The sequence below is a fragment of the Miscanthus floridulus genome, chromosome 13 (assembly GCF_019320115.1).
Source record: "Miscanthus floridulus cultivar M001 chromosome 13, ASM1932011v1, whole genome shotgun sequence".
Classification (NCBI taxonomy): Eukaryota; Viridiplantae; Streptophyta; class Magnoliopsida; order Poales; family Poaceae; genus Miscanthus; species Miscanthus floridulus.
Genome location: NC_089592.1, coordinates 57289581 through 57306369, shown reverse-complemented (window position 1 = coordinate 57306369; position 16789 = coordinate 57289581). Strand labels below are relative to the sequence as shown.

Genomic DNA, 16789 nt, shown 5'->3' with positions numbered 1-16789 from the left:
GATTTGTAGGGCACCAGCCGCCTCTACAAATCGATTTGTAAGGGTGGTCTGGGAACCGCTTCTACAAATGCATGATTTGTAGAGACGATATGGTATGGGCGGCTGACCGAGCCGCCTCTACAAACGATCTATAACCGCCCCTATAAATATTTATTGTAGTAGTGGGATAGAGAGACACAAAGATAGAAGTGTCTAATTCAAAAATATATATAATACTTTATATTTATTGAATATTTTTCTATAATAGCTTATATTGTTATTTACACATATACTTGAGGGATATTTAAATTTATTTCTTATATATCTACAGATATGGGTAATTTAGAAATAAACTAAGGAGATTGTTTTATACTATCTTTCATAATGACATATATGTCGCTAAATTGAGAAACAAAGTTAGGAGTTACCTTGTTTCATTTTTATAATGATAAATGTGGGTAATTTAGGTGCAAAATTAGGGTGTTATTTTAATCATGTCCCATAGTTATATGAAGGGCGGCAGCCCTGTTTTGCTATCTTATTTCTAAGGTAGAGCTTGTGCTCCGCAGCTCCGGCTTTGTGAAGTCCAGCGTCAGGGTCATCTTGTGCGGCGCTCCCGGTGCCTTTTCTAGCTGTGAGATCACTCCCCCGGAGCCATCCAATTTTTGCTCAATCATAGTACACAATTTCATTTGTTTTTCCCACGCCATACCTTTGATAGTACCTATGTTTCACTATTAGGCAGTCGCAATCCTTGAATCTTCAGTTCCCCACTCAAGGTGCCAAAGGTGGCTTGTCGTCCTAACACTATTTATCTCTAGACAATATTGGCAGCCCCAATGTCTCAAGATAATAATTAAAAAACACTAAGCTTGGATACAATAGGTGCTTCCGGAATGGCATGGATGTATAGCAACCTAACTAGCGGTTAATGCCTAACTTATAATAGTGCTAATTCCCCATCGTCCCCCAATGTACATCTATATATATTATGCCTTCTATGTATTTTCAATCCAACATGCGGTAGCTATGTATTATATCATGCCACAGGAATGCTAGTTAGCACTGGATACATTTTATACTGGTTTCATCAACAGACCTCCCAGCAAGTGCACTGCTTTTCTATCTGATCATGAGCAGCATCACTGGTTTCTCTCCTGCATACACTCTACATTATCTCCACAACTCCACTCTTAGTAAGTTTGCCAAGAGAGGGCGATAGAGAGAAACTCAGAGATAGAAGTCTGTAATTCGATATTTGGATTCATATTTCCTTCTTTCTAGAAATAAAAAAATTCCTTGTTGTTGCTATATTTCTCGTTAAAAGGAATAGCTCTAAATTAAAGACCAAATGACTTAAAGAGTTATCCGCCATGCAAGAATTTTTTGCAATTTTATTTTCAGGAGCCATGGTCTCATCAACAATGGTGGTGGGCTCAAATATATAGCTCTTACATTCGACATTTTAATTTGGTTTTAGGGAACTTTTGCCCGATCATGTTTTATTTTTCACTTTGTCGGATATTCATCATATATGTTTTTTTTTTGTGAAAGAAAAACTTTCAAGAAAGGTAGAAAATAGTTTTACAAGATAGGCACACCAGCAATGAGCACTCATTAGAAGAAAAACCTACAAACCTGAAAAAAGTATAGAGCAATTGAGTACAGAAACACAATGTCTGAGATAAGCTTCACAAGCCTGCCCAAAGCAAGTCACCATAACTGCTCATGCTCTTGAGCTTGCCTTTCTTAATTTTGGTGGCCTCCAATGTCTCAAGATAAACCACTAAGCTTGGATACAATAGATGCTTCAGAAATGCCACCACTGCTACAGAAATGCTCCGGTTTGTCACAACCGGGACTAAAGATCCTCCCAGCTTTAAAAAATGCCACCACTACTACAGAAATGCTCCGGTTTGTCACAACCGGGACTAAAGATCCTCCCAGCGCGGGACTAAAGAAAGATCCTCCCAGCTTTAAAAAATGCCACCACTACTACAGAAATGCTCCGGTTTGTCACAACCGGGACTAAAGATCCTCCCAGCGCGGGACTAAAGATCCTCCTAGCTTTAAAAAAAAATAATGCCTCCCACCGCTACACCCCGTGAGATTCGAACCCAAGACCTCATGCACTGCCTCGCGCGTAGCTTACCACCCCACCTACACAACATATCTAACAATAGATGGGATGCTTTCCTTTTGAACTAACCCATCCGGGGACCTTTAGTCCCGGTTGGTGTTACCTTTAGTCTGGGTTGATATTACCAACCGGGACTAAAGGTTGGAGGACTTTTAGTCCCGGTTTAGCCGTTGGGCAGGGACTTTTAGTCTCGGTTGGAGACACCAACCGGGACTAAAGCCTCTCTAGTCCCGGGGGCAAAAAATGCCGAGGCTAATGCCAAATTGGGCACGGTTCATATAGCTACCGAGCTACCAACAGTTTGCATACTACTTGCGCTTTCCATGCAAATGCATACATTATATAATCCAACATGTAATAGCTGGATTATGTAATAGCTGTGCATTTATCATACCATTACTATGAGCAGCTAGCCACCACTGTCATGCATTTCATCTTGGTTCCAACGACAATTAGTTTCTTATCTGATGTGCAGCATGACTGGTTGATCCGGTATTCGCATCCAGGTCGAGTTAAAGGATCGATATATGGTCTGGTATTCGCATCCTATAGAGTTTGAAAATTCTATATATATAAAAAAATAAACGAAACAGATCCGGTCCTCCCTGTTCCGTTGCGGTGCAGTTAGTGGTGGATGCATGCCTGCAGATCGATCGAGCACGGGTAACTCGGCCTTCAAACTGATCGATCATCCAACAAGCTAAGTGACCGGTTCCTTACCGGGTCGATGAAGGCCTCACAGATCTCGATCATCTCAACTCTCTCTTCTCTAGCGCATGCAAATGCTGCTACTTGTTGGATCGAGATTGTTCGAACGAGCGCATGCATCCATGCGCGCGCATGGAGGTTGTTCGTTCGGCGTCGGCGACGGCGAGCTAATTTCTTTTAATCGCCAGCCGCCACTATATTCTTGCGGTGAAGAGGAGAGGCGCAGGAAAGAGCGATCCGCTCCGCTCCGCTGCCCTCTCGATCTTTTCCTATCCTATCCCTACGCCGACGCCACCCCGACGGCCGCTCGAGCGCGTGTACCATGTCCACCTCCTCCTCAAGACTGGGCCGCCTCTCCAGGCTCCGCGTCCTCCTCCCGCGCCCCGCGGCCCACCACCACCGGCCGCGGGGGCGGGAGCAGGAGCACGGCGCACAACCACGCATGCGCGGCGTGGGCGCAAGTGCGACCTGGACTGCCCGCTCGCCCCCTACTTACCCGCCGACCAGCAGAGCCGCTTCACCAATGCCCAGCGCCTCTTCGGCACCAGCAACATCCAGAAGACGCTGACCAAGTACGGCCCCGCAGCCATGCGCTCGCTCATCTACCAGTGGGAGGTTCGCGCGGCCGACCCCATCGGCGGCTGCGTCGGCATCATAAAAGAACTGCGGCGACAGGTCCGCGACTCTGAGATGGAGCTCCAGTTTGTTAGACAGCAGATCGCCATCTGTCGCCAGCAGGCGTCCGCCACGGACGGCGGCGGACTCTCTGACCCGGCGCCGGCGGCGATGATCGCTTCTTCCCCTGTGGTTGCTGCTGGCCAGCAGGACAACATGGTAGCTGCTGTGGACGCCATCTGCGCCAGAACAGAAGAAGCTGGCCGCGCCGGTCCTGGTGAACCACGACGACGCCATCTGCGCCAGAACAGAAGAAGCTGGCCGCGCCGGTCCTGGTGAACCACGACGACGTAGATAATGAGCATATGGAGGAGCTGCTGGCGACGGCCGGCAGGAGCGCCATGCCATCTGGAGTTAGGCTTCTCCTCTTTCTAATGCATGAGAGATACATTCATCCATGACCATACATACACAAGAATTAGTTTAAATTTCTTAATTTGTATTCAATAATTAGTTTAAGCAATGCAACGTCGATTAGATATCTCAGTTTTCTTTAGAGAGTATGTTAATTATTTTTGCGGTTCAGTACCCAGTAGTTTAGTTAGGTTTTATCATTGATTTTCATCACTCTACGTGGATCAATCTTTGATGAAAGATAGGTTCATGAACTATGTTTGAGGAAACAAGTATTATGCATGACTTCATTCAATAAAATAGAGTACCGGCCTCATAAGATTTGTTTAAGGACATTGTGTTCCCCACAATTCGAGACAAGACGACATCATCATGTTTGACACCGTGGGGTCTCTTTAACCAAATTGACTACCACAACAGTATGCTTAAGTTACTCCAATAACTAGCAAGTTTGCCCACACAAATAAAACAGGTAGCTAGTTTGCTTGTTGCAGTATTTAGATTTTTTATTCGAATATTATTTTTACTAATAGTTTCATTTATTTATTTGATTATAATTGTCTTCTCTTTATGCGCATTTATTCTATCTACTATTGCATGAACTCTAAGCCAGATTTAGAGCTACTGTCATCATTCTGGTCTCTTCATTTTTTTTGTTTATTACTATCTAAGAGCAACTCCAATAGTTTCCCATCCCTCCTCCCCATCCTTTATTTTTTGGCAAATTGAGAAAAAACAACCTCCAACAGTTTCCCATCCCTCCTCCCCATCTTTGGCAAGTTCAGAAAAACGCCTCCTCAGCGCGCATATATGCGCGCGGGATACGACTTCGCATCCGGGGCTCTTCTTTTCTTAGCGGGCTCTTCGTTCGCTTAGCGGGGCTCTTCGTTCGCTTAGCGGGTCTCTTCGTTTTGTTAATGGGTTTTTTTATTTTGCCAAGTCAAAAATGCCAAACTCTTGGAGATGGATTGTTTTTTTACTTGGCATATAATTTTAGGAGTTGGTAAATCACAAGATTTACCAAGTAAAATTTGACAAACTCTTGGAGATGCTCTAAAGACTGTGCAATTTCAGCTAGGGCCACCAAATCAAATAGCCTTCAGTCTTATCTTGGTGAGCTCTATTGGTGATAAAATCTCTCTTATAGATTTAAATTTGAGATGATCTTGTCGCTTCTATTATGGATCTTTAGCTTCAATCATCCACACCAACTATACTACTCAAAACATTATTTTTCTATTATAGATTTACCATTTTACCCTTGATTATATAAAAACATTTTGAAAATGGAATTATTACACCTTTTTTTGGTGCTAATCCAACCAATTTAGTAGGCATATGGTGCCTATGACCCCACCATTTAGTAGGCATCCGGTGCCTCTTGGTGACATTTAGTAGGCATACGGTGCCTCTTGGTGCCTTTGCCTTTCTAGCTGTGAGATCGATCCTTATGAGCCATCCAATTTTCCCTAAACCATGGTAAATAATTTCATTTGGTTTTGTCATACGGTTCTTGTCGTCCTAACACTATTTATCTCCAAACAATATTGGATAGAGAAGATTCACCTCATCATGATCCTGACTATGGCTTTGCTGAATTTGGTAGCCCCCAATGTCTCAAGATAATAATTAAAAAACACTAAGCTTGGATACAATAGGTGCTTCCGGAATGCCATGGATATGGATGCATATGCCAACCTAAGTTAACTTACTACTGCTAATTCCCCATCGTCCCCCAATGTACATTTATATATTATGCCTTCCATACATTTTCAATCCAACATGCGGTAGCTATGAATTATATCATGCCACATCCAACATGCGGTAGCTATGAATTATATCATGCCACTGGAATGCTAGTTAGCACCGGATGCATTTTATACTGGTCTCTCTCCTGCCTACACTCAACATTATCTCCACTCATAATATTTTTTTGCCAAGAGAGGGAGATAGAGAGAAACACAAAGATACAAGTGTGTACGTAATTCAAAAAATATATAATACTTTATAGTTACTGAATATTTTTTTATAAATATCTTATATTTGTATTCAGAAATAGATTTGAGGGATATTTAAATTTATTTCTGATATATCTCTATAGATATGGGTAATTTAGAAATAAATTAAAGAGATTATTTTATAATATCTTTCATAATGACACACACACACACACACACACACACACATATATATATATATATATATATATATATATATATATATATATATATATATATATATATATATATATATATATATATATGTTTCTAAATTGAGAACCAAATTTAGGAGTTACTTTGTTTTATTTTTTATAATGACAAATGTGGGTAATTTAGGTGCAAAATTAGGGTGTCGTTTTAATCATGTCCCATAGTTTTATGAAGTTGCGTAATTTTGAAGCAAATTTAGTTTTTTTTTAAATTATGTTTCATAATGATAGGTGAGTAATTCAGATGTAAATATAAGGGGTTACTTTAATTATTTGTATGTCCAACATAACAATGCAACAGGCATGAGTCACCTTGTTTCCATGAATGACTAATTGGTTTGTTTAAGGCAGGCCTTAGAGTCGACAACAAGTAAAAACTATAGGCTGGCTGTTTGGTTGGTAGCTGTAAAATGTTGTCTGGTGGTTTGGGCTGGTTTAGCTTATAAGTCATGGCTGAAAGTACTGTTGGCTGGTTTGGTGTGAGAGAAAAATACTGTTCGTTAGCTGATAAGCCATGACTTATAAGCCAAATACAACCAAGCGTATAAAATGCTATCTGGGCCAGACAGGCTTGTGAGACACGTCTGATTTTAGATGCCTACTAGGCTAGGATCTCTTGCCCGTGTGGACGATGTGGTGTTGTCTGCCACCTCATGATCATCGGTAGTGGTGCCCTGCATGGATCGTGGTACGGTGGAGACACCGCAGCGGCGATCTATCTAGTAGCAAAGAAAGAATATGAACTCGAATTCGTGTCCAGTATCTTCTTCTTAGCGGAAAGCAGTGATGGACACAGGGACGTTAATCCTGATCGGTTTCCAGAGCTTCCATGCACGTTAGTTCTTGAAACCCGCCAGGCACCGGACCTGAGTCCGAGATGGAGGAGGAGAACGCTAGCTACGCTCGGCACGTGCGCCACGACGCAACCATATACGCACGCCACATCGAGGCTGCCGTATAATCTATCGATCCCAAATCCTCATCAAGGCGTCGAGCTACGAGCAATCGGAACGACGGCGGGATGGCGGCGACGGCGCCGGCGGTCGTCATCGGAAGCGGCTGCGGCCCTACGAAGAAGAGGCCCGCCGCTCTTGCGGCCACGGACGTGTGCGCGGAGAAGAGGGTGAAGTGCAGCTGCTGGAAGAGGTCGGAGGACGAGCACGTGGAAGCCATCCGGGAAATGTGCCGCGAGAGCTCGCTCCGGAATCAGGCACTCGTCGCCATGGTCGACAGGGTCTGCAGCGGGCTAAACGACATGCGTCGCAAGCTAGCTAATTTGTATTTTGTACTTCCCTAGCAATAATATATGATGATGCTCTTGTGGTGCTGAGTGCTGACTGTGACTGATCAATGAATCGGCAGCGCGACTGTCAACCGCTTATCTTTTTTATAGTAGGAAAATAAATAGAGTCTTATATATGTCTTATTCAGGCGACTGAGACCGTCAGCCATCTATTTTTTGGGCTGCGTGTTTGCGCGGGAAGTATGGTTCACGCTGTTGCGCCCGTTTGGCCTTGAAGGTTTGTTGGCGAGAGCTGAAGCTGACGATGACCTGGTGACATGGTGGCTGCGGCAGCGCCGTCTGCTGGACAAGCCTAAGCGTGTGCAGGCTTTTACTCGCCGGTGCTGCTCATATCATGGATTCATGGACTGTCTGGAAGGAACGCAATGAAAGGGTCTTCGGAGGCCGGGCAACAAGCGCAGCAGACACGGCCTCTAGAGCAATCACGTACTGAAGGGAAAGAGTGGTGGTTGGACGCTGGTTTCTCTCAAGCCTAGGGGCATTTGTTTGCGTTGCTCACGAATGAGATTGCCGCTGCTGATGTCGCAAGTCGCAACAATGACGAAGTATGTAACCATGAGTTTTGGGTCTGCGGAAACTGAGCTTGCCAGTGTTGCTCCTCGCAATCGGTGGCAGTTCGTTCACGGACATTTAACACAAATTCTCTTCTCCTTTGTTTCTGCGAATATACAAATTCTCTTCTCCTTAATGAACTACGGGTATGAACCCGATCGCGAAGAAAAAATATGTCATACTCCTATCATTGTGCTAATTATAGTAAATATGCTCGTGTGTTGTTATCAGAGAAAAATGTAGAACAACAAGCAACAACAACATCTACAGCAGTACTGCAGTAGGGTGACTAGCATCCATGCATGCTCGAGCTCCTTCAACCACTCTCTCCGCTCTCCGGTTACCTAGTCGCGCTCACAATCCACGCACGCCTCTAACATGCTCGGATTCGTGGGATTCAAAAGACTTTTATAGCTGTGGAAGCTATTCGCTGGCTGGTTTAGACCTTGAGCCGGGAAGAAAACTTAAATTGAGCAAAATTATTGTGTCTAATTTATTTTTTTCTCAGGACTGTCCATTTTATCCCACGAATTTTGGTCCATTCAGGCCGCCACGCTCCACTTGCCAGGGAGGAGAGAACTGATGGATTTGGGAGGAACATATGGTGGAAGGACGGATTTCGGCGCCACCCCGTATGTGCACAGCTAGATGCCGTTGTCGTGTCTCCAGTGGACGATGACCCATACAACGCTGCTCCTGACATCACGTTTGCCGAGACCTAGGGAGCATGAGCCGTTTGTTAGTTAATCTACTGCTACCTTGTGTGAACACAGCAAGTGCTGTGATACTGTAGCCGCTGCAGGTGGAGGCGCCGCACGGCTCACCTGCAGCACTGTAGGAACATGCAGTGGCTGGCGCAGAGTCAGCCCTGTCAGTGTTATCTAGTTACTGTTACATCATGTGTGCTGTACTAGTGAAAGCATCTACGCCCCTAGTTGGGTTTCGGTGATTAATGACAATACAAGATTACTATGACTAACGTGTGTTTTGCAGAGACAAGTAAGTTAGGTCATGGTAATGGAGATCAATTGGGCAATCAAAGTTGTCATGCCCCTACGATGGAAATCGTTTCGGTTTCAAAGGATGGACGACAAGGTTAAGGATGACTAGTTCTAAGTATCGATTGGAGTAGGAGAGACACTTAGAGTAGTTTAGGACTTTGTTTTTTCTTTGGCCGTACTATTAAGGGGGGTATGAACGGGTAGCTTGACCTAGTTGAGTCTAGTGAGTTAGGTGTGGTGCACACTTGTTAAAACTAGCTCTAGGTAGCTCCTATGAATGCCTAAGATCTTTTGGAGCAAACTTCATTCACATATGTTCGAGAGTTGGAAGTGAATGGAGGGTCAAATGCTGATCGGACGCTGGCCCCGGTGCGACTGGTCGCTGGCCGAAGGGTCCGGTCAGTTCATTTGATCAGCAGTCAGCATTTGGTGCGACCGGACGCTGGAGAGGTCAAGTGACCGGACGCTGAGAGGCAGCGTCCGGTCGACTCCAGTAAGGTTCCAGAGAAGGGAATCTGCGACCGGACGCGTCCAGGTCAGTACTGACCGGACCCTGAGGGTTCAGCGTCCGGTCGAGTCCAGTAAGGTTCCAGTAAGGGTTTAATGCGACCGGACACAGTCCGGTCATTGCTGACCGGACCCTGCCAGCGTCCGGTCAACTTATTTTCACTGGTTCGCGGGTTGAACTGACCGGAGCGTCTGGTCAACACGACCGGAGCGTCCGATCACCCCGCAGAAGCTCATAATGGTTCGTTTTTCAGGCTGCCTTATAAATAGAAGCTCCACTCGTGTGTGGAGTTACTTTTACTCATTCCAACAGCTGAGAAACACGTTTGTGAGTGCCAAGAAGAGCAAGGTCCTAATGAGGTGATTGAGATTTGAGAATCCAAGAGAGTAGCATCATTAGTGAATCAAGAGTAGCAAAGTGTGCATCCATCTTCTCATTAGGCTTCGCGTGGTCAAGTGAGAGTTCGTGCTTGTTACTCTTGGTGATTGCCATCACCTAGACGGCTTGGTGGTGGTTGGGATATTGGTGATCACCTGGCGGAGCTTGTGGGTGACCCAACTCAAGTTGTGAGCAGCTTTGGGTGATTCGTCGTGATGGAGTGTCGAAGAATCAACCCGTAGAGAGCACTTGATCCTTGCGCGGATCAAGGGGGAGCTACACGCTTGCGCGGGTGCTCCAACGAGGACTAGTGGGGAGTGGCGACTCTCCGATACCTCGGCAAAACATCGCCGCGTTCCTCTCTCTCTTTACTTGGAGCATTTACTTTGAGTATTTACTTTGAGCAATTCAATACTTGTCTTTAGATTCATAGAATTGCCATGCTAGAGTAAGTTTGGAACATAGGTTGCAAGTCCTTTGTGCGTTAGTTTGATAGAAACACTTTTCTAGGCACAAGGGGTTAATTGGGCTATCCGTAGGATTTGATTATTGCAAGAAAATTTAGAATTAGCCCAATTCACCCCCCTCTTGGGTATTCTTAGAGCCGCCTCACAAGACTTCCCAAAACCTCGGGATGCTACTAACCTATAAGGGGATGAGGTTAACTATGAAAAATGGAATGCAAAGGCTTGAAACACCATCTTTAGAGGCCTTTGCAAAGATGTGTTTAACCATGTAAGGAACCACAAAGACGCCCATGCACTATGGTCGGACGTTTGTGTGCTCCATGAGGGAACCAAGAGTGAGCGTAAGGAACGCTATCATCTTGTGATTAAAAAGCTAAATTCTTTTGAGATGCTTCCCAAAGAAAGTGCTAATGAGATGTATTCTTGTTTAAATATTCTTGTAGAGGAAGTCAATGGGCTTGGACTTACTCAAATGTCACCATCCGACGTTGTGAGAAAGATCTTGAGTGTCCTCCCCATTGACAAATATGGGCATATTGTGACCGTGCTACGTCAAGGTGATCTTTCCGCCGCTACACCAACACAAATCTTGGGGAAGATCAATGCTCATGAGATGTACATGCACATCACGCCACAAGATGGCTCATCCTCTACAAAGAAGAAAGAGAAGGACTTAGCATTCAAAGCTAGCCAAGATAAGGGCAAAGCAAGACTTGAGTATGAGAGCTCAAGTGATGAAGATGATGAAGAAAGTCTTGCTCTCATGGTGAAGAAGACCGCCAAGATGCTAAAGAAGCTAAACAAGAGTGGCATCAAGTTTGACGGCAAGAAGAAGAAGTTCTTCACTAGCTCAAGAAGAAAGCCAATCTCCAAGATGGATTGCTACAATTGTGGCGAACTTGGCCATCTAGCTCATCAATGCACAAAGCCCAAGAAAGAGAAGTTCAAGAACAATAACAAGGGCAAGAAAGATGACTCAAGCAATGAAGATGAAGATGAGAAGAAAAAGAACAAGCCATACAAGAAGAGAGATGGCAAGAAGAGGGACTTCCACAAGAAGAAGAAGAGTGGAAAGGCCTACATTGTCGGTGATTGGGTCACGGACATTGATTCATCAAGTGGATCATCCGATGATGATAGTGACAATGAGAAGGTGGCCGCCATTGCTATTGATCTCGCATCTTCACCGCCACCATCACCATCGTCCTCTACACACCTATGCCTTATGGCCAAGGGTGAACGCAAGGTAACTAAGAGTGATGATAGTAGTGATGATGAACAAGCTAGTGATGATGATAGCGATAGCGATGATGATGATTCACCTACATATGATGATCTTGTCAAAATACTAAGAAAATACACTAAGATCATTAGAAAGAGTAGAGCTACAAATGAAATGCTTGATGCTAAAAATGATTCACTCTTAGCTAAATGTGATACATTGGAAAAGGCTAATGTTGAGCTCAAAGAAACTAATGATGCTATATCATCCAAACTCAAGGAGCTCAAATCTTCTAAGAAAGAGCTTAAGGATAAACATGATAAACTTGAGTGGGTGCACAATGAGCTCATCACTAGCCACAACAAGCTAAAAGATGAATACACTACTCTTAAGATCAATCATGATACTCTTGTTATTGCTCAAGAATTTTTACCAAATGAGCCACATGATGCTACTAACCATGTTGTCAAGATTGATATAGATACTTCATGTGATGATTTAATTGATGAAAGCATTGAGCATGGATCTAGTAGCAAAGGCAAGCAAGTGGTTAAGTGCAATGACTATGATGAGTATGTCAAGCTCAAGAGTGATAATGAGAAGCTCATGAAAGATCTTGAAGAGATGAAAAGCTACAACACCATTGTGCTAGAAACTCTTGATCATGACAAAGAGTTGATCCTTGAGAATGAGAAGCTCAAAGAAGAAAACAAGAAGCTCAAGGAAGAGAAGAAAGATGATGCTCTAAAGGAAGAAAATAAGAAGCTCAAGTTAGAGAAAGAGCATCTCAAGATTGGGTTGAGCAAGTTTGCTAGAGGCAAGCACCTCTAAAGTGAGCTACTTATGAACACTGTCATGAAGATGGATAGAAGTGGCAATGGATATGTGGCAAGTATAGAGAAGAAGAAGGCTCAAGCTCAACAACAACAATCAAAGCCAAAGCCAAAGCCAAAGAGATGTTTTGAGTGTGGACAAGAAGGCCACTTTGCTCATGAGTGTCAAACTCCACCGTCACAACCCTTGCCCAAGCATTCTAGACCCTTTGCTTTCAATGCTCACTACATGCTTAGAAAAGATTCTAGTGGAAAGATGAAAGTCATGTTCTTAGGACCCCCTAACAAGAGTAGACCTAAGAAGATTTGGGTGGCTAAGTCACTTGTTGAGAAGGTGAAGGGCCCTCAACAAGTTTGGATTCCTAAAGCTTGAATCTCTTGTGTGTAGGTGAACTACAAGACCGGTGGGAGTCATTGGGTTATTGATAGTGGTTGCACTCAACATATGACCGGTGATCCTCGTATGTTCACCTCACTAGATGAAGAGGTAGATGGACAAGAGAAAATAACATTTGGAGATAATTTAAAGGGCAAGGTTAAAGGATTGGGCAAAGTGGCAATATCAAATGATTATTCCATCTCAAATGTGCTCTATGTTGCTTCATTGAGCTTCAACTTGCTATCCGTTGGGCAATTGTGTGATCTTGGCTTCCAATGCTTGTTCACCGAGAAGGAGGTTGTGGTATCCAAGGTAGATGACAATCAAGTGATATTTAATGGATTTAGATACAACAACTTATATCTAGTTGACTTCACCTCCGAAGATGCAAATTTGAAGACTTGCCTATTCACCAAAACAACACTTGGGTGGCTATGGCATAGAAGACTTGCTCATGTTGGGATGAGCTCACTCAAGAAGCTTATGAAGAATGATTTGGTGAGAGGGTTGAAGGATGTGAAGTTTAAGAAGGACAAGCTTTGTAGTGCATGTCAAGCCGGCAAGCAAGTTGCAAACACTCATCCAACCAAAGCTTTCATGTCAACCACAAGAGTGCTAGAACTCCTACACATGGATTTATTTGGACCAACAACATACAAGAGTTTGGGAGGAAATCTCTATTGTCTTGTGATTGTGGATGACTATTCAAGGTATACATGGGTGTTCTTCCTTCATGACAAATCCAAAGTTGCATCTTGCTTCAAGAAGTTTGCCAAGAGAGCTCAAAATGAATTTGAATTGAAGCTCAAGAAGATTAGAAGTGACAATGGTAAAGAATTTGACAACACAAATATTGAAGCCTATTGTGATGAAGTTGGAATCAAACATGAAGTCTCCGCAACTTATACTCCTCAACAAAATGGTGTAGTTGAGAGGAAAAACTGGACTTTGATCACTCTTGCAAGAACAATGCTAGATGAGTACAACACCCCTGAAGCTCTATGGGCGGAAGCAATCAACACCGCATGCTATGCATCAAACCGCCTATTCCTTCAAAAGTTCCTTGGCAAGACACCTTATGAGTTGCTCAATGGGAAGAAGCCGGACGTCTCCTTCTTTAGGGTGTTTGGTTGCAAATGCTACATCTACAAGAAGTGGCAACACCCTAGGGAAGTTCCAAAGACGTTGTGATATTGGTTTTCTTATTGGTTACTCATCGAAGTCTAAAGCATATAGAGTATTTAATCATGCCACCGGCTTGGTTGAAGAAACATATGATGTGGAATTTGATAAATCTAACTGGCTCCCAAGGAGCACATGAGAATCTTGATGATGTAGGTGATGAACCATTGAGGGAGGCTATGAAGAATATTCCAGTGGGAGACATCAAGCCAAAATATGATGAAGATGATGTACAAGTCATTGATCAACCCTCTTCATCAAGTGTGCCACAAGATGGTGAAAAAGATGGGAGAGTAGAAAATGAAGATACTCATATCTCCCATGGGCAAATGGTGGTACAAGCACAAGATGTTGATGCTCCACAACCTCCTCCCCAAGTGGTCAATAGAAGAAATACACCTCTCCTACAAGATCATCCACAAGATCTCATCATAGGGAGTCCATCAAAGGGAGTAATGACTCGATCTCAAAAACTTACTTCATTTATTGCTCATCACTCTTTTGTCTCTTGCTATGAGCCTACCAAGGTAGAAGAATCTCTTAAAGATCCAGATTGGATCAATGCCATGCATGAAGAGTTGAACAACTTCACTCGCAATGAAGTTTGGACTCTTGAAGAGCGACCAAAAGGGGCAAGAGTCATTGGAACAAAGTGGGTGTTCCGCAACAAGCAAGATGATCAAGGTGTTGTTGTGAGGAACAAGGCAAGACTAGTTGCAAAGTGGTTCTCTCAAGTTGAAGGTTTAGATTTTGGAGAGACCTTTGCCCTGGTTGCAAGATTAGAAGCCATTCATATCCTTCTTGCATATGCATCACATCATGAAATGAAACTATATCAAATGGATGTGAAAAGTGCATTTTAAATGGCTTTATTAATGAACAAGTCTATGTTGATCAACCTCCCGGGTTTGAAGACCCTAGATATCCTAATCATGTTTACAGGTTGTCCAAGGCACTATATGGGCTTAAGCAAGCCCCAAGAGCTTGGTATGAGCGCCTTAGGGACTTCCTCATTGAGAAGGGTTTCACCATTGGGAAGGTCGACACCACACTATTCACCAAGAAGCTTGATGGGCATATCTTCATTTGTCAAGTATATGTTGATGATATCATCTTTGGATCATCAAATAAAGACTCATGCAAAGAATTTAGTGAATTGACGTCGAAGGAGTTCGAGATGTCAATGATTGGTGAGCTTACATTCTTTCTTGGTTTTCAAGTCAAGCAAATGAAAGAAGGCATCTTCATCTCTCAAGAGAAATACACAAAAGATCTTCTCAAGAGATTCAAGATGGATGAATGTAAGCCAATCAAGACACCAATGCCTACCAATGGACATCTCGACCTAGATGAGGGAGGTAACCCGGTTGATCAAATTCTCTACCGTTCTATGATTGGATAGCTTGTTATATTTAACCGCGTCTAGGCCCGACATCATGTTTAGTGTGTGTATGTGTGCTAGATTTCAAGCTAGTCCTAAGGAAACACATTTAATTGCCGTAAAAAGAATCCTTAGGTATCTTAAGCATACACCAAGCATTGGCCTTTGGTATCCCAAAGGAGCTATTTTTGAATTAATTGGCTATTCCGATTCGGATTACGCCGGATGCAAAGTTGATAGAAAAAGCACATCCGGAGGGTGCCATTTGCTTGGTAGATCACTTGTGTCTTGGTCCTCCAAGAAACAAAATAGTAGTGGCTTTGTCCACCGTCCGAAGCGGAATACCTTGCCATGGGTGCTTGTTGTGCACAAATTTTATACATGAAACAAACTTTGCTAGACTATGGTGTAGTTCTAGAAAAGGTACCTCTTTTGTGTGACAATGAAAGTGCGGTAAAACTTGCAAATAACCCAGTTCAACACTCTCGCACCAAGCACATAGATATCCGCCATCACTTTCTAAGAGATCATGTTGCTAAAAATGATATATCATTAGAAGGTGTAAGAACCGAAGATCAATTAGCGGATATCTTCACTAAACCGCTAGATGAGGCTACATTTTGTAGATTGCGGAATGAGCTCAATGTACTTGATTTTAGTAACTTCTCTAAAAATTGAGCTTGTGTTGTCCCTTGCATTCATTGTAATATACAACATGTTTAATTTTTGGCAATACATATAGGGCTTGTCTAACATGGTTAAGATAACCGCCGAAGAGCGTGTGAAGAAGCTTAACCTTGGATCAAACTTGACAAGCAACTAGATTTACTTACATAGTATTGCATATACATGGATGTTGTTTTGTCGTTTTGTTCTATTTGCCCTCTTATTGCCTATTTTCTTAAAAAGAATTATAGCCTAAGGCAAAATATTTTGAAAAATATGAGGGTTTGAGAGAGGTCACTCACATCAGTCCCAATTGGTGTTTATTTGGATCTTATTCAAGTTGGGACTTGATTGGGAACAGGCAGCGCGAAGGAACTTTGAAGATTTGCTGGAAAAGGTGCACCGGACGTTGCACCGGACGCTGTTGTCCAGCGTCCGGTCAGTTCACAGGAGGTGAACTGCTGCTGAAGGTGTGACCAGACGCTGCGTTTGTGCGTCCGGTTAGGAAGGGATCCAACGTTCGATCGTTTGGAGAAGGAACAGGCTGTACTGACCGGACCCTGCCTGTGTCCAGTCATGGACCACCGGACGCATCCGGTCCCGATTCCAGAGGAATTGGACCTCTCTGGAATTGACTGGACGCTGGGTGGTAGCGTCCGGTCACTACCACCGGAGCGTCCGGTCAGTGGTTTTTGCACGACATCGGGACTCTTTCTCCATTTCCTTATCTGTTGCGTTGGGGGGACCTATTTAATCAATCGACCGTACCTCTTCTGGCCTATTCTGCCTCCAGCCTATCCCGTGCCCTAACCGCCAATGCTGCCGTAGCTCACCGCGTCGCCGCAGCCAAGC

General features: G+C 43.7%; 1 protein-coding gene across 1 annotated transcript; it reads left to right on the top strand.

The window, feature by feature from the left end:
- Window positions 1-2959: 2959 nt before the first annotated feature.
- Window positions 2960-3983, top strand: LOC136499859 (LOB domain-containing protein 4-like). The gene is made up of 2 exons (XM_066495367.1): window positions 2960-2965; window positions 3041-3983. Exons 1-2 carry the CDS (start codon window positions 2960-2962, stop codon window positions 3779-3781), a joined length of 747 nt encoding a protein of 248 aa, XP_066351464.1. The 3' UTR covers window positions 3782-3983.
- The last annotated feature ends 12806 nt before the right edge of the window (window positions 3984-16789 follow it).